Below are 19,302 nucleotides of genomic sequence, written 5' to 3' on the forward strand. Positions count from 1 at the left end.
AGTCAAACATTTCAAAGGGGGTGTACTTAACTTTTTTCACTTGGCTGTAACTCCACCAATAAATTCTGGGCTGAATAGTCTGAATAGGACCTTGTCACATAAGAGTTTTGCTGCAGTAATGTATTGACAACTATTAAGGCTGCTTACCATTGCTTGTAATGATACTTAACATTTACATTTGCAAAGTCGTTATTAAAGTGTAAAATTAATCATTCTTGTTAAAACCAAAATAGATAGACTGCATTGACTGTACAAAAATTCATAAACAAAGAAATAAAAGATTATTTCTTTTTTATATCTTGCACCTTAATTAATAAATAAAACAATATCTTCAAGTAATACCAAAACAAAAAAGAAGGCATAGTCAATTGCTTGATGGATTGAATGCAAAGCCTGGAACATGGGTCTTTTACACTTATAACAATAAAATTCTAGAACACTGATAGAACACTGATATTGTGTGATCTTCCATCTTCCTTTCTTCACTCTGCTTTTTCAGGTGATTTTCTTCACTGTAATCTCAAGGTATCCTGAGTAGTTACTTTCCCCTCCCACAAAGTTTTGAATAAATTTCACTTTATTCTGGCAACAGAAATTGAGGAAAACAATTTAGATCCTTTTATGAAAAACACAGTACACTTCCTGCAAACTTTAACAATTATCATGTTAAATTAACATGTTTTAAAGTTATAACTGATGCTACCATTCTTATTCTTCTTATGAACCATTAGATATATATATAAACTGCTGTCACATCATAGTATACATTTCAATTGACCAACTGTCATTGTTAAAGTTACTGAGAGAACATTCAAATTTGTGATATTCAAGCTTGTGCATTCTCATTCACAATTTTTATTCAAGCTATGAAAACCTTTGAAAGAAATCTGCTTCATTAACACAGAGAAGCATGTATGAAGCCCTACTCTTCTAATCAATAAACAGCTATGTTTTGCCAGGTTCATGCATTTGCTCTGGAAGCTGTTCCTGTTCTTTTCACTTGACTGTAGAAAAGAAAGAGCGTGGAGAAAAATACATTAGCAGCTTGACTGATTCAGAACAGGACTTTTTCAATACACATTCCTTTATGCTGTGAAGCATCTTTCAAATAGGTTTGCATAGCCCTAGTTTTCATAGCAAGAACAGACAAGGGTTAATCACCATGAGTCCAGTGTGACAAATGGGTCATACAATTGAAAATTTGGACTTTTGGAGGTTAAGATACCCATATATGCAACGAAGAAAAGAACAGGATCCTGCAAAGCTCCTTTAATCCACAATTTAAAATTTGACATCTTCTTTGTTCCAAATACCCTTTTCCCCCACAGAAACCGTCTTGAGGAGATTCCAAAAAGCTGCACGCATGCAGAGCAGATTTTCATATCACATGGGGACTATCGTAGTCACCCTCATAATCATCACTTTCAGAGCTGCTTGTGAAAGTACTACTAAGGGAATGCATAGATGGAAGGCTACTACTCTCACTATCTATTGTTGAGGTAAGACTACTGCTCTCACTGTCTGAAGAAGAGGTAAGACTACTGCTCTCACTGTCTGATGGTGGGCTTGGTGGAACAATCTGCTTTCCTGCAATAAAACACACAAAAATACAGTAATTAGTATATACAATGTTTGTATGACTTAGGCTGATATAGATACCTTAATATACAAAAATTATATATAATTTTAAAAACTTATTTCAAATAAATCTCTGTCACAAGCTTACATACAAAAATATCTAGTGAAGTTTTGCACAAGGCCATTTCATCATCAGCCGTCTTAAATCAATGTTGTAGAGATACCAATTGGAGAACTTCCATAGTCAAAGCCAGTGGTTCTTAACCTTTTCTTCACAAAGGACTTCCTTTAAATACCTTTTGTGGCCGTGGACTATTGCTATAGACCCCCAAGATTTAACTCAAGATTTAAATCATAACATTTCTGCAAGTCTTCTTATGGTGACATGGCTTTCAAGGGGTCTTCAGACCACAGATTGAGAATCACTAGTCATAGGTAGATAAATTTGTAGGATGAGGTGGGTCCTACTAGGATTTCAAGTCACATATAGACATCAGAGTAGAAATCTATTAATCTCATGAATAAACGTATTCAGATATGCACAGGTTTCATGTTTCTATGTAGATACCTATGGGCTTATTCCAATTTTAATATTTTATAACCTACAGCTGATAACATTTTATACCTTAATGCAGGGCTGTCAAACTCCCAGCCTGCGAGCTGGATGCATCACACACTGGTCATGCCCACGCCTCGTTTAGCAAAGGGGAAAAGAGTCCTGATACATCACGTGACGCCACCATGCCAACATGAGTTTGACACCCAAAGTTCAAACCTTTATTATCAGAGTACAACATGTGTACAATGAGATTGGCTGAGCCTCCCTTCGTGAAACCCCCCAACCCAATACAATTCACTGTGAAGACAGAAAATCCCTAACCTAGTGAATCCTACCAACAAACACACAACCCTATTGCACCATGTGAACTTATTGCATGTCGTGTCGGCCTTGCAAGTTACATATACTATGTTGTAAGGTTATTTTCCATTCAGGAGTCTGACAGCCCACAGCTAAAACCCCTTCCCTAATGAATATATCAGTATTCATGGTTCTACAGCATTTGTGCTACTTTTCCTGCCCTACACTGATAATGTTTGATCAATAATTTTTTGAAGTTTTGTTTTAAATGCACAAGGACAAAGTCTGAAAACCCTGATGTTAATATAAGGCAGGAAAATTAGAACCATCTTTGTTTCCTAAAAGTCAACTATTGTCAAGATTTTAAACATTTCAAGCAATATACTATTTATCCTAGCTGCCCAACACCTATATCAGGGACCATTTTCAGTAATCTCACAGACAGTGAATGGTCTTCAGACACTAGGTTGGGGCTCACTGCCCTACATATACATAAACATAAACATACACAAACACACACACATACACACACACACTTATGTATGTATGTATCCTACTTAATGGCACAACTGTTCCAAAGAGACTATTAAGGAAAGAGATCAGTTATTACAAAATGTGCCTACCCATTATCTCATCACTGTATATCCCAAAAAAGTGGCCAAAATAAAGAGACCACTAAATTTTAGCTGCAAACTGGATTCCTCGACAGACACCATTTCTTTACTTGCAACATGATACTTCAATCAGCTGATCCTGAGGACCTGGTTCACTTGGAAGCCCAAGCTTATTGCAGCAAAGCAGAACTGTATCTGGTCAGTCCTTGTAATGGAAGACCATATATAAGAGCCGTGGTGGCACAGTGGTTAGAATGCAGTATTGCAGGCTAACTCACTGCTCATTCCAAGAGTTCAATTCTGAGTGGCTCAAGGTTGACTCAACCTTCCATCCGTCTGAGGTGGGTAAAATGAGGACCCAAATTGTTGGGGGCAACATGCTGACTCTGTAAACTGCTTAGAGGGCTATAAAGCACTGTGAAGTGGTATATAAGTCCAAGTGCTATTGCTATATATTCTAATTCCATAATGGAAGAAAGTGAGATAGAAACATACATACATACACACACAGGCACGCACACAAACACACACATTAGTATTAAACAATATGGATTGAATAGGGGGTTAACCTATGCAACTGTACAACTTGTAAAATATCTGGCAAATTTGCTGTATTGTTCTCCTTTCAAATCTGAGCACAATTCAATCCTGAAACTCTAGTAGAAAAGCAGGTAAAGAGATTTCATCAGGAATAAAATTAAACTATAGAAGTACGTTTCGCTTGCTACTGATACATTTCTAAATTACTCCCTAAAATAAGCTACTGTCAAAAAAATTTCAATTGCTAAGAATGGAGGACCCACCTCTCACCTTTTCTCTCTTGGATAAGGGACAGGCGCCGGTGCTTTGTCTCAGCATCCAAGTTTTCCACCATCCTGTCAATACAGTTGTCCAGAACCAGTGACCGAGTCTTGGATAATATTGTCCCTCTACATATTGGACACTCCACCTTACGTTTCATCCATTCATCAATGCAATGGGAGCAGAAGCTATGTGCACAATTCAGAGTAACAGCCTGTATAAAAACAAGAACACAAGAAAAGTGCCACTTTATAGAAGGCCCTTCTTTTGCTCATCAGTTTATCTCAGGGAAGAATTAATTGTATAAAACAGAACTGTTTAAATATAAACCCGGCACTTACCAAGGTAATTCTGCATATTTCCACTGTGCAGTATAACAGATTTTGTCACATTTCTTCCACAGTACAGATGGGCCTTGACTTACAAAAGTTCATTTACTGACCGTTCAAAGTTTCAACAGCATTAAAAAAAAGTGACTTATGACCTCTGCAGCATCCCCATGGTCATGTGATTTACATTCAGATACTTGACAACTGACTCTCATTTATGACAGTTGCAGTGTCCTGGGATGACGTGATCCCCCTTTGCAACCTTCTGACAAGCAAAGTCATTGGGGAAACCAGATTCACTTAACAACCATGTTGCTAATTTAACAACTACAGTGGTTCATTTAATAAATGTGGCAAGAAAAGTTATAAAACGGGGCAGTGTTTTAAAAACAGCATCATATAGTATTAAATCACTTCCAGCTTAATTTACTTTCTAAGGGATTCTAGAAGCGCTGAGGGCCTGGATTGGGCACAACAATCTTTACTTCAATTCAAGAAAGACCAAGTAGGACTATGTTTTTGGACCTTCTGGTTCCAGGGATCTTCCATCTTTGGGTTTGGATGGATGGCATTGCCCAGACAGATTCACTGTGCAATCTGGGGTTCTCCTGGACTCACGGCTCCTGCTCAAAGAACAGATGGCAGCCATGGCTTGGAAGATCTTTTCACAGCTTAGGGTTGTGTGTTAGTTGCTCCTGTTCCTGGACTAGGGGACCCTAATCACAGACACTCATGCTCCCGTAACCTCCAGATCAGACTACTGCAATTCAGTTGACATGGAGCTGCCCTTGAAGAGTATTCAATTAGAGCAAAATGCAGCAACGTGGGCAGTTGTTGGTTCCAGTCATTCGGTGCATGGGATACCACTACTTCACGAGCTGCATTGGCTTCTGGTATGCTTCCGGATGCAATTGAAGGTGCTGGTTATCACCTTTAAAGCCCCTCATGGCCTAGGATTAGGTTATTTGTGGAACCATTTCTCCCTAGTTGTTTGTATCTGTTCTACCAGAGCTGGCAGGAAGGGCATATGATTAACTGGCTTCTCTGCTGTGACATCTGCCCTTTGGAACATCCTCCTCCTTGAGATTAGTATTCGTGCCATCCTTGCAGATCTTTTGTAAGGCCTTAAAAACTTGGCTTTCTCCCTAGGCCTGAGGCCCTCGAGGTAGGTTAAAGCCCATCTCCTGGCCGTGTGGATGCCTTCTGGTATGTGGTTTTGTTTTTATTTGCTTTTATATTGTGCATTTTATATTATTGTTTTAGTTGTTTTATTTTAAGCTGCTTGAGTCATATAAAAGTGAGATGGATGACTATATAAACTGAATAAATAAATAGCAATTCCCCTCACAAACGTGACTCTGGATGGTTAACAAATTAAAACAATATGAAACCAACAAGGTAAAAACAATAATCAAAAATAAAAGAAACATAATATATGGCATCCAAGAAGGCCAATAACCAACCAACCTAGGCTCAGCTAATTATCTATCCCCCATGCCTGGGAAAACAGACAGGTCTCAAAAGGGCAACAGCCTCCATTTGAAAACCTCCAGTAAAGCAGAAATCACCACTTAGTTTGGAATCACTTCCAAAGGCTTATGAGGAACTACCTCCTAATGTCTAGCTTAAATTTACTTCCTTGGATTGGATACCACTAGATGTGGGCCTGTCCTTGAAACCAGTCCTTGGCAGAAGTCATTGGACAGATCTCCTCACTGATATGCTTTTTGTATGATGCACCTCACAGAGGTCAAGTCTGAACTGGCTGCTATTCTCCTATCATTTAGACCCCAAAATTATATTATATATGTAATATATATTATATGTATTAATATGTTAAGTTCTAAATCATAGAATGTAAGCATTGGAAAGAGCCTTAGAAATCATTTAGCCACCCCCTTGCCCAGTATACAAACTACTAAGTATCTCTGTCAAATAACTGTTCAGGCTCTGTCCCAACCTTTCCAGGTTTCTTTCCAAGAGGATTCTTTTTGATGTTCAACAAAAAAATATTTTTTAAAAAACTGAAATCCACTTTTTCTTGTCTTGTTTTCTGGAACAATTCTGCCTTGACAGACAGCTATTATGTCCCACACATTTTTCTCTTGATAAACCAGAACTTTAAAAAAATCTGAAATAATTAATACTGAGGAGGAAACAGGTATCTCAGCCAAGTCATTAAAATCCCAAAAGAAAATAATCTAGAAGGATTATACAGATAAGTATGATTACTAGAGGGGGTAGCAATAGGGAAATGGAGATTCAATGATCTGTATGTCACCACCTGAAAAACACACTCACAAGTATCCATGTGTCTAACCTGGAAAGACAGGGCAAAGCAAAGAAAGGCACCTCAAAAAAATGTTTTATCTATTTCTGATATTCTTCATGTTTGCCTCAATTGACTTTTTCATTGACTGTTGCTAAATAAATTGATCGGATATGCTCCAGTAGCCCTAGTCTACATTTTAAAAAATCTTTTTATAAAATCTTTTGTAACTTATTTAAGCTTTCTCCACAGAAAGTTTTAAGCTTTAATCTTCCCCCATGGTTTTCCTAAAAATACGAAGAACAAATCTGCACTTTGCTCTAAAATTTTCTCTTTTGAACAAAACAATAATATTTATCTTACCTCAATAAAGTGTTCAGAGCAAATTGTACACTGCAGCTCATTCTCCAACACATCGTTCATATGGCTCAGTGCCTCCTCTTTTTGTGCCCTTGCTTTCTCCTTCTCCTCCTATGGCCAAGACAGAATATAAAAACACTAGGAATGCCATTGCTGAAACTAGGAAAGGGACAACATGCTTCTTACGATGAAATATCGTGTATTCAGAAATATAAATTTTGCCAATATGGTAAGTTAAAATACTGCTTTTCAATCCACAACCATATTTAAACATAGAAAGGAAAAAATGAGGGTAGTTAACACTGTGTCAGTGAAAAGGAAGACAGGAGCTTCCTGAAGAAATTTTATAGGCATTTAAAAGAGGATTGTAGAATGTCTGCACTATCCATTTTCCATATGTTCATAGGGTCTACTCATACCTTGGTTTCTTTCAATTCCCTATCCTTGGCTTTAATTATTTCTTCAAAATCTTTCTTATTACGATTCAGTTCTTCCATCAGGGCCTGATGCTAAAAATTAAAAGCAAACAAAAACAGTATTGGCATTCAAATTAATATCTCTGAAGCTGGTTGCCATGAAAATTCAACTCTTCTGAATGTGTTCCATAAAATGTACAAATATTCACCTATACACGATTATCAAACTATAAAACACTAAAAAAGTAGAAGTCTATGATAACACAGAGCTATTAACTTTAAAAATACGCACTAGACAAAATGATGAAAATATTATTGCAGTGTTGTGTTGCAAACCGCCACCCTTTTTGTATATGTAAGTAATGCCACAAGACACACACACAAAAGGGCTAGGTCCCTTTGCTTTCATCATTCTGCCCTCCTTGCCATCTATGTATATATATTCTTTATTTAAGAAGTCTTCATGTAAAAAGTTGTTAAAAGATGAACGATGAATAAATAAAATATAGAATATAAATTTTAAGCAAGAACAACAAGAAGTTGGCTACCTTCATCTAAAGGAGAAGCCAACACTATAATGACTTACACTACACCAAGATACACAACTAATGTCCTAGCAATTTATCAGTGGTCACATCGCTGTTATCTCTTAATTATATAAAGTTCAGGAAAAACACAAACTTGATAGGAAACCAACAGGAGGCAATATGGAGATGGAAAAGAAATAAATATAAAAAACAAAACAGGATGAATTCTGGACAACTATCAAATAGGCTGTCAAAACAATGGAAAATTCACAACTTGTTGACAGTCAGGCCTATGAAATACAGTATTAAAACTTCAACACAGAATTATAGATATCAGGAACTAGTTTCTTTAGTAGGGCAAGATAATTGGTCTGGATATCAGGTGGATGAAGCAACTATAACTACAAGATGCAGTCGCTCCCTGGAGAAACTACAAGTGACCATAGTAGCTTCAGAAATGAATTTGTGGCAAAACAAAGGTATTTAATTATATTTTCAATTTTTGATCAACAAACTAAGGCCCATAATCATGTGGTGGAGATATATGAATATTTTTATGAAAATAAGGCCAAAAATCCTTTTAAGGATACAAATAGCATAGGAATGCCAAATTCAGTTAGATTGGCCCAGGGAAAAGATGGAGCTGGCCACAAAGAAAGCAAAATCCTGAGTAAATACAGAAGGGATAAACAGAACATAAAATAGAACAAAATAAAACCAGCTCCATGGGGAAATGAAAAGATTTCTATGAATCTAATAACTAGGTTTTCTCTTTTAAGTGATTAAAAACATAAAAATCTCCAAAATTACCTGTAGTAGAATCTGAGCAAGTTGGTCTTTCAGTCTTTCTTCTCCATGTTCTTTGTTTGCTTTCTACATGAATCACAATATGAATCACGAGCAGAAAAAAATATTTAAAAAACGAATGTCAGTTTGCTGGATATCATGTACAAAGTTTTTTCTCCATATACTTAAAAAATGCAACAGAGGATCATTACAGGTTGTGAAAACTAAAATTTTAAAATATAAATAAATTCTGAAAAATTATCTTCATTTTTGGCAATCAAGTGTATATCCTATTAAACACTATACTGTACTTTTAACGTGAATGCCTCTATTGTTGAATGTTCAGAATGCTCTTTTGTTCTCTTTTAAGGCTAACCCTAATCCTAACCCTCTCTCTTCCACCCTCCAAATAACAAATTTAAAGAAACAGATAAAGCAGTGAAACATCAATAGTTTTTATCATACCAGAAGGAAAAAAAAAAAACATCTTCAGCTGAAAACACTTGAACCTAATAGCTGCTATTGATTTTTTCTACACTGCTCAAAAAAATAAAGGGAACACAAAAATAAGACATCCTAGATCTGAATGAATGAAATATTCTTATTAAATACTTTGTTCATTACATAGTTGAATGCGCTGACAACAAAATCAGGCAAAAATTATCAATGGAAATCAAATTTAGCAACCCATGGAGGTCTGGATTTGGAGTTACACTCAAAATTAAAGTGGAAAAAAACACTACAGGCTGATCCAACTTTGATGTAATGTCCTTAAAACAAGTCAAAATGAGGCTCAGTAGTGTGTGTGGCCTCCACGTGCCTGTATGACCTCCCTACAGTGCCTGGGCATGCTCCTGATGAGGTGGCAGATGGTCTCCTGAGGGATCTCCTCCCACACCTGGACTAAAGCATCCCCCAACTCCTGGACAGTCTGTGGTGCAACGTGGTGTTGGTGGATGGAGCGAGACATGATGTCCCAGATGTGCTCAATTGGATTCAGGTCTGGGGAACGGGCGGGCCAGTCCATAGCATCAATGTCGTTGTCTTGCAGGAACTGCTGACACACTCCAGCCACATGAGGTCTAGCATTGTTGTGCATTAGGAGGAACCCAGGGCCAACCGCACAAGGGGTCTGAGGATCTCATCTCAGTACCTAATGGCAGTCAGGTTACCTCTGGCGAGCACATGGAGGGCTGTGCGGCCCCCTAAAGAAATGCCACCCCACACTATTACTGACCCACTGCCAAACCGGTCATGCTGGAGGATGTTGCAGACAGCAGAACGTTCTCCACGGCGTCTCCAGACCCTGTCATGTCTGTCACATGTGCTCAGTGTGAACCTGCTTTCATCTGTGAAGAGCACAGGGCTCCAGTGGTGAATTTGCCAATCTTGGTGTTCTCTGACAAATGTCAAACGTCCTGCACCGTGTTGGGCTGTAAGCACAACCCCCACCTGTGGACATCGGGCCCTCATACTACCCTCATGGAGTCTGTTTCTGACCATTTGAGCAGCCACATGCACATTTGTGGCCCTCTGGAGGTCATTTTGCAGGACTCTGGCAGTGCTCCTAATGTCCCTCTTTGCACAAAGGCGGAGGTAGCGGTCCTTATGCTGGGTTGTTGCCCTCCTACACCCTCCTCCACGTCTCCTGATGTACTGGCCTGTCTCCTGGTAGTGCCTCCATGCTCTGGACACTACGCTGACAGACACAGCAGCTCGCATTGATGTGCCATCCTGGATGAGCTGCACTACCTGAGCCACTTGTGTGGATAGTAGACTCCATCTCATGCTACCACTAGAGTGAAAGCATCGCCAGCATTCAAAAGTGACCAAACCATCAGCCAGAAAGCAACTGAGAAGTGGTCTGTGGTCACCACCTGCAGAACCACTCCTTTATTGGGGGTGTCTTGCTAACTGCCTATGCTTTCCATCTGTTGTCTATTCCATTTGCACAACAGCATGTGAAATTGATTGTCAATCAGTGTTGCTACCTAAGTGGACAGTTTGATTTCACAGAAGTGTGATTGACTTGGAGTTACATTGTGTTGTTTAAGTGTTCCCTTTTTTTTTTGAGCAGTGTATATTAATATATGTTACCTTTTCCAAAAGTGTTTTTAAAGTGTTGTTTATTGAAAACATGCAATTTAAAATATGTTACAAAATTTCTCCCCCAAGAAGTAACAGGTAGAACTACCCTGGAGAACTAAAGCCAGTAATCAGAATATATATTCCATTAATATTAAATATTTATTAAATATTTATTTTTCATCAAATGAAATTACTCTTTTATTTTAAAGGAGGGTTCTTTGTAATTTAAAACTATATTTTAAACAAGAATAAAAGATAAAAAATAAAAATGCTGTTTTATTCTTGAAAAACACCCCAGGGAACTACATCATTTCCCATAGTGGCACCCATTAGTCCCTCAAATTCTAATTTTTAAAACTAAGCATACTAGAATTCCTTAGGATCGTCATATTGCCCAAGACTGAAATTTGCAAAACCTATGGAGAGAGGAAACTTTTCACATTTTCAATTTCTGTGGAGAAAGGAGAGGATCACTGAAATTGTGTGACAGTGACTAAAAATCTGAAAAGATTTGCCAATATTAAAAAGGCTGACCTTTCCCTCCCTCTGGTCATTCATGTTAGGGATGATCATTTTTTAGGAAGCCAAAGGATGTATTCTTTCTTTGAATGAAGTGCTGGTACTGCACCACAAAAGACAGCAGGTTATGCATAAAATAGGTTTAAAAAGTTAAAAATTATAGAAGATGTAACTAACTTTACCAAAAAGTTACCTTTTTCAGAAGTCCACAAATGTTACCTTTATTAGAATACTCTACCCTAAATACTGGCATTTTCCAAGTACATTGCAGTGCCCCCCCTAGTTTAGGTTCACCTAAAGCTTGACTATTTTAAAAGATAAATGAAAGCTTATCATGGTTATACCTACCTGTAGTTCATTACAGAAAGTTTTCTCCAACTGATCTACTTGTTGCTGCTGCTGCTGCTGCTCCGTACATAACTGTTCTTGCAGTTGTTGCAGCTCCTGCTCCAATACTTGAATCTCTTTTGGAGCAAATTTGGGTTTTTGTTTTACAGTCAAGACTGCTCTCTGTTTCTCCTGCACTTTGGCTTTGAGCTTTGTCATGTCTTCCAGAGTTTTTATTACTTGTTCCAAACTGTTCCAAGACTGTTCCAGACTTGGTGTGTTTTGTTCCTTAGAGATGAGAAATACTTGATCAGGCTGAACAGAGTTACAGTGGTTTTTCTTCTTCTCCTTTTTACTTGGTTTTGATGACAGCAGTACTATGGTTTCTGTGTTTTCCGTGGGTGGTTTAGACAGATCGATACTGCCTTTCTGAGATTTTCCCAAAGAGTCATTATCAGAGGATATTCGATCTCTCTTGGATCTAGAATGGGAAGGCCCTTCGGCTCCAGATATCTCTGATTCCTCCAAGCTAATTTTTCGTTTACTTCTGTCTTTTACTTTCTCTGTCACCTGTTCATGTTTCTGTGCCAAAAATGGGCTAATTATCTTCCTTTCTTCCTTTATCAGTGCATATTCATACTCAGCAGTTTCTTTGTGTTTTAAAGGCACACCTAATTGGATAAAGTCCCCCTCTTGTAAAATATAGGCCCTTGAAGGGTCAATGCGTTCACAGTTCAGCCAGACACCATTTAGGCTCTATAACAAATTAAAAAAAAACATTTAAAAAAAAAGAAATATGGAGAATTTATGGAGAAAAACAGAAAAAAAAATGAAAAAAAGTGATCCAAACTAAAAGTAATCCAGTGGATAAGCAGATTTAATATGGCTATTAAGGAATGTATTTATTTATTTAATAAAGTGATTTATTTAGCATAGCTTCTAATTAGCTAATTAATAACCAGATGCAGTATAATACTCTTTACCAGCCTCTTGTATAGGTTTATGACAATTCGCCACAGCCAACTTGCCACAGTCAACTTGCCACAGCCAACTTGGTAAGTTGGCCACAGCAAATAGGCCATGATGAGATGGCCGTGGCGAGTTGGCAACAAGAAGTTGTCTGCCGTGAGTTGTCAATACTGTATACTTCTACTAGAAGCAAAAGTGCCTAACAGAAATCTGCTACCAAGATTGAAATCTCAAAAAAATTCTAGCATCAGGTTCTGATTATGTAATGCAAGCTGTTTTAACAGCTATTGCATCTAATGTCTTGGGAATCTTAACTATTTGGTCAAGGAAATCATACTGGATCATTCCCACTCGCAATGAGTGCGGCTTCAGAGGAAGGCAGTGTTAACATATAGGCATCTTCACTGCAAGACAAAATACAGTTAATTTACAAGTTTGATTCTATACATAGGGTGCTTCAAATATGTAGACGTGACTTCTGTCTACTATAACATCACAGTTACAGAGATAGTTAGTTAGTTAGTTAGTTTACTTTATTGTCATTGCACCTCGTACAATGAAATCAAACACCATCTTCAGTGCACATCATGACCATGACCATGAAGATAAACACAAACACACATCCTTCATCCTCCACACATTGAACCGAAAATCCCTGAAACCACACCAATACTACACTATACAGCAGAATTCAAAAGAGCTACTGCCCTGGGATAGAAGCTGTTTTTCAACCTATTTGTCCTTGTTTTTATTATTCTGTACCGTCCACCAGATGGTAATAATTAAAAAAAAGGTTTCCCAGGATGAGATGGATCTTTGAGAATGTTTTGAACTTTCTTTAGGCAGTGGGAGCTATAAAGCGCTTCCAAAGAGGGGAGAGGGCAACCAATGATCTTCTGGGTAATGACGTTAACCCTCTGGAGTGCTTTCCTATCTGCCACTGTGCAATTGGCAAACCATACAGAGGTGCAATATGCTAAAATACTCTCTATGGTGCAGCGGTAGAAGGTCACCAGCAGTTTTTCATTCAGTAGTTGTTTTCTGAGAAGTCTCGGGTAGTATAATCTCTGCGGAGCCCTTTTGACCAGTGCTGCAATGTGAGCACCCTTTTTGCTTTGAAAATACAGGAGATTGTCTTATAACTATTACAAAATCTGAACATTAGCTCTGAGATAAAAAAAAAATTCTAGCAAATTTCTGCAAAATGGTTTCAAAAACAGTTCAGTGGAAATGCCTGTTGTATAATATCTGGAGGTGACCAAAAACCCACTAGCCAACAAATATTCTAGGCAGTGAATGCAGCAAAACATTAATTACTTGGGTTGAAGTAGTACTTAATAGAAAGCAGAAGCCCAGCAAAATACATTATAATTGATTAATTGTTCCTAAAGTCACCATCTCTACAGTAAACTGGCTATCAAATTGCTTCCATTATCTGGAAAATACTATGGCTGAGTTAATGGATGACAAAATAATTTCTTTTTTTAAAAAAATCATTCGGTATAGTATAAATCTTTAAAAAGATTATAGAATATCTGTTTTAGATATCAGTGCCGAGGCGACTTATAACACAAAATAGTACACAGGAAAACTCCACGTCCACTTCAAGAGGAAGTGGCCAAAATTTATTAGTGAAATCAAAACAGTTCATCCCATTGTATGTTTTTATTTTATTGCCTTCATCATAATGTTTAGTATAATATTCTATTAAACAATGCATGGGTGGTTTTTATTGTTGATGACTTTAAACATATTCTTTTATATGGAAAAAATATGGTACTGCCATAACAATTTGAAAAAAAAAATCTCCTAAAGGCTAGATTCATATATAAGTAGTCCTCGTTTAGCAAAGAAATTGGGACTGTTTTGGTTTTTATTAAACAGACATTTGTCTTTAAAAGACGCAGTTGCTAAGTGAAACCCCAACTGTGTTTATCAACTTATTTTCAGCTATATCCCCAAGCTCTAAGGTGGGAAAAACAGCTGACACTCAGGTTTATTTGAAGAATGTTACTAGATAATACATAAGATAGGAATGATCTCTTGTGCATTAGACCTTCCCAATTCCCCTGATTGTTCCCCAACATTTTATAAGACAACAGGGGTCTCCTAAACAACATGAAATTTAATCATGTGTCAGCTGGGAGTATGATCCAACCAAGCAAAGAAATTAAGTAATAAGGGGCCTTCCATTCACATCAACCTTTAGTTATTGTCTATTAAATACCTTCATCAATTCTTCAGCTAACAAGTGAGCTACAAATAGCCCTTCAGAGGTTAACAGACTGCAGTTGCCACCGTCTGTTATCATTGACCATACTAACTAAAATTGATGAAATTTAAAATGCCCTTACCATCTTGCCAATCCCCAATTCAGACGATAAATTTAAAGTATACTGTAAAACATAATAATATTGCATTCTGGATGACATTTTCACAAAGTTCCTGAATCTGTGGGTTTTTTTAAAACTTTCAGCAGGCTAGGTTCCAAAAACTGCTTCATTTTCAAAAATTGCCTACAAAATGAATATATATTTCTATCATTAAAACATATGGCTTCCCAGGTCATTTTTTCAAACTGGTTTCCACATTCAGCATCTTTCATTTCTGATTAATTTACCTTGTTATCCATCACGGTCCACTGGCCATTGGCATTTTGCTTGAAAATGCAATGATTCCGAGAGATCATCAGTGGACAGGATTTTGAGGACAGCTGGTAAGTGACACCACCTCCTCGACCTAAAGTTACCTAAGCAAAGAAATAGACAAGATGTTTTTTAAATTGTAATTTAATTAATTATTGTAAACCAGAAAGGGGACAACTTTTTTTTTTAAGGATATGGGACATTTTCACTTTTAAAAATGCACCCTTTACAAGGTTACAGGGGGCATGGCTAGTAATGTGATTATATCATCAAAGTGAGCAGAATCAAATTTTTCAGTCCCCTGTATGTATGTATGTATGTATGTATGTATATATATATATATATATATATATATATATATATATATATATATATATATATATATATATATATATATATATATATATATATATATATATATTACACTTAACAAATATTGCTCAGCAAAAGGACTGAAAAATTTGATTCTGCTCACTTTGATGATATATATGTATGTATGTATGTATGTATGTATGTATGTATGTATGTATATATGTATATGTGTATGTATGTATGTATGTATGTATGTATGTATGTATATATATATATATATATATATATATATATATATATATTCCAAAACAAAAAAAAATTAAAAATCACACTTTTACGAATCATTTCTACTTTAATTATAATCATAGTTTAGAAGAACTTTAAAAGTAAGATAATTATATGCATATCTCAAAATGAAACCTTAATTTAGCTAAATGGAATACCAAAAGAGATATTCTTTATATACACTTCTCTGCTTTGGCTCCTGCCTTTGGAATATTTTACCCCGAGGTGAGATTGGCTCCCACCCTCCTAATTTTTATAAGAGCGTTAAAACTTGCTTCTGCCAGATGGCCAGAGTCCCAATGGGAGTTTACATTGGAGGTGATTGACTAATTAAAAACTAATCCAACCTTCCCCCGCCCCCTGTATATCCAGTTCCCTCCTTTTCCATCTTGCGTTAATGGTTTTATTTTGTCTATTTTGTCATTTTATATTTGATGATTTTAATATTTTTAATGTTTATTAAGCTGTAAGCCACCCAGAGTTGTTTGAAAGATGGGCAGCAAATACATTTAATAAATAAGTAAATTAATTAATAAAACATGCATAAAATTATTTTGAGTAAAATAAAATAATTAATTTCACCCCATTTGAAGCAGTTATTTGCACTCCTTCATAACCAGTATACAAAAACTGGCTATGCCGAGATTTCCAACTCCTGAGTGGCTAGCAGGAGACTGAGGAGTCATTTTCAGTTCTGCTTAGCTATGAGGAGATATATAGAACCTTAAACGTCTTTTTTATGCAAAATAATAATTTTATTGATATGGGAATTCTTTGGGTTATAAAAAATGGTGTTGAAGAATCCCACATGGTGTACGTGTTACTCATCCAACTTAAGCTACCATACAAATGATCTCTACTCATCATACCTGAAGCAGCCAAAAAGTACTGCATTGTGTAATTATTAACATAATTTGAAAAGTAACACTGGCTGCCCTTACATGAAACAACATCTGTTTGTTTAGCGAGAGAGAGAGAGATGTTTTACAATAAACAGTTAGCCTCATAGACAGATACAAATTCAGTAGGGTTGTCCTTTTTTGTTTTAAGTCATGGATCCTGATAGCTAAAAAAAGAAATTTCATGAATCTCTGATCAAGAAACAGGGCTTAGAAAGCTGGCTATGTTCAAGTGAGCCTTGTTTGTGTTTGTATGTGCTTTGTTTGTGTTACGCATGCGCTTAAAGTCTCTCGTGAATATGAAAGCCTAACTTCCTGGAGAAGACTCTAATGCTGGGAAAGGTGGAAGGAAAGAGATGATGGTGATCACAAGTAACATGGATGGACTCGGTTCCACTGATGATGAGTACACCCCTAGAAGAAGGATCAGATTAGGATCCCATATTCCTATACTTATGCATTTTATCTTTCCATAGGCTAAATATGAAATCTTTTAGTATCGTTTCAAAGTGTGATTTTTGTCCTGGAAGATACAGGTAGTCCTCAAATTACGACCACAATTGAGCTCAACATTTCCATTGCTAAGCAAGACAGTTATTGAGCTTTGCTCCATTTTATGCCCTTTCTGGCCACAGTTATTAAATGAACCTGGCCTCCCCATTGACTCTGCTCATCAGAAAGTGCAAAAAGTGATCACTACAACCATCATAAATACATTATAGAAGTGTTGCCAAGTGTCCAAATTCTGATCATGTGATCAGGGGATGCTGCAACGGTTGTTAAGTGTGAAAAACAGTCATAAGTCACTTTTTTCAGTGCCGTTATAACTTCGAACAATCACTAAATGAATGGTTGTAAGTTGAGGACCACCTGTATTAGGAAATCCTCCTATCCTTGTATAGAATAGAATAGAATAGAATAGAATAGAATAGAATAGAATAGAATAGAATAGAATAGAATAGAATTCTTTATTGGCCAAATGTGACTGGACACACAAGAAATTTGTCTTGGTGTAAATACTCTCAGTATACATAAAAGAAAAGATACATTAGTTAAAAATCAAGAATCATAAGGTACAACACTTAATGATAGTCATAGGGTACAATCAGCAATCAAATCATACCAGGAAACAGTCAATATAAATGTAAGGATACAAGCGACAAAGTTACAGTCCTACGATCACAAGTGAGAGGGGATGGGTGGAGTGATGAGAACATTAACAGTAATAGTAGTGCAGACTTTGTAAATAGTTGCACAATGTTGAGGGAATTATTTGCTTAGCAGAATGATAGCTTTCAGGGGGAAACTGTTCTTATGTTCTGGTGTGCAGTGCTCTACAACGTCTTCTTCCCTCAAAGTTGAGTATAATGTGTATGCAATAAACAACCCCACCACTCCATCTTCTAGGTCATTTATGAAGATACAGGGCAGAAACATTTGTGGACACCCTTTGGATACCAGCTGTCCCACCATCTGTAAATCCATTGGGACAGCAGTACCATCCAACCCCCATTTTTATCATCCTGCCCACAAGGATACATTATGAGTGATGTGACACATTTTCTTGCCCAAACTAAAGGGGCAAACCTTAAAAAAAAAAAAAAGGTGGTGGGGAAGGTGGCAAATCTGAAAACTGTTTATGAGGATTTTAAAAAAAAGTAATGTTTTATGCCTCAAACTTTGCTTTACAAGAGAAAATCCAAGATCAAAACCAAGAATGTAATTAAATGAATTGAAAGGACAGCTCTCAGAAATAAGAGAGCACTGTCCTTTACAATAAAGAGCATTTGGTCACTGTAAATTTATGAAAGACCTTACCAAAGGCTTGCTTGAAATCGAGGAGAGGTGTTTTTGAAACTTGACAACTTCCATGATGTCAACTTGACAACTTCCATACCTGCTGGCTGGAGAATTCTGGAACTTGAAGTCCACACATCTTAAAGTTGCCAGGTTTCAAAAAACACTTATTTGCAGCATCCTCTCAATAGTAGTCACTGTCATAGGTTACTCTGGCACAGGGGTTTCCCCCCCCTCCCCCAAGATCCCCGCTAGCTGTTCCAGATTGTAAAATTCGCTTAACGCAGCCAGGTGGGTTTTCACGCACTGATCCTCAACGCGGACCACTTAATATATATTTTTTTAAAAAAGAAAAAGCTAGCAGGTTCCCGGGAGCACAGACACCCCACGGATGTAATTCCTAAGCCGCTGCCAGGGGGCGCGGGAGGGCCTTTTTCTGCCTCTTTTCGCCGTCCCCCCCTCGACCCTCAAGCCCTGGTCGAGAGAAAAGGCTTTTGGCCCTCTCACCTCGCTCCCATCCTCCAGCAGCAGCCACTCTTCATTCATGCCAACTCGCCTCAGGCACCAAGCTTGCCCCAGCCATCCTGAGGGACGAGAAATCTCGTCGTCGCCGCCAAAACACTCCGCCATCTTTCATGGCCCGCGCCACTTACAGGCAGAAGCAATCGCTCGATTTGAGCCGAACGGGCCCTGCTCCTCCTAACGTCGGGCAGAGAAATCAACGTCTCGCCGCCTTCAGCCGCCCCCCACAAAGATGGTACCCAAAGCGGCAAAAGTTGGCAGGCCGGATTAATCGATATCCGGAAACAGCCGCGAGCGCTGTTGTTGCGTTTAGCTGATTCGTCAGCCGTATATCACAAAGCCAATTGACCCCTGGTGGGCTGATTGGGCGCTGCGTTTTTACCGGGAAGGGGGCATTTTT

General features: G+C 37.6%; 1 protein-coding gene across 4 annotated transcripts; it reads right to left on the minus strand.

The window, feature by feature from the left end:
- Window positions 1–258: 258 nt before the first annotated feature.
- RNF8 (ring finger protein 8) lies at window positions 259–19,033 on the minus strand. 4 transcript variants are annotated; one of them, XM_087965636.1, is made up of 8 exons: window positions 18,937–19,033; window positions 15,063–15,191; window positions 11,495–12,229; window positions 8,564–8,626; window positions 7,230–7,319; window positions 6,814–6,921; window positions 3,862–4,066; window positions 259–1,587 (listed from the first exon to the last, which is right to left on the minus strand). In XM_087965636.1, exons 1-8 carry the CDS (start codon window positions 19,015–19,017, stop codon window positions 1,379–1,381), a joined length of 1,620 nt encoding a protein of 539 aa, XP_087821762.1. In that variant the 5' UTR covers window positions 19,018–19,033; the 3' UTR covers window positions 259–1,378. The 4 variants fall into 4 exon arrangements, with proteins under 4 accessions (XP_087821762.1, XP_087821773.1, XP_026537083.1 ...); XM_087965647.1 differs by having other exon boundaries at window positions 3,855–4,066; XM_026681298.2 differs by having other exon boundaries at window positions 18,888–19,033.
- Window positions 19,034–19,302: the final 269 nt, after the last annotated feature.

Source organism: Notechis scutatus, chromosome 1 (assembly GCF_049901735.1).
Source record: "Notechis scutatus isolate UNSWTSFEM ecotype Mainland chromosome 1, rNotScu1.2, whole genome shotgun sequence".
Taxonomy (NCBI): Eukaryota; Metazoa; Chordata; class Lepidosauria; order Squamata; family Elapidae; genus Notechis; species Notechis scutatus.

Bases quoted from the DNA above. Each gene is read 5' to 3' on its own strand.
- RNF8 (XM_026681298.2), bottom strand. From the start codon at position 19,010: ATGGCGGAGTGTTTTGGCGGCGACGACGAGATTTCTCGTCCCTCAGGA. The intron at 8,627-11,494 runs GTAGGTATAACC...TGATTCATGTAG, and splicing joins CTTTCTGTAATGAACTACAG to AAAGCAAACAAAGAACATGG. The intron at 7,320-8,563 runs GTAATTTTGGAG...TTTAATTTTTAG, and splicing joins TTGCTCAGATTCTACTACAG to CATCAGGCCCTGATGGAAGA.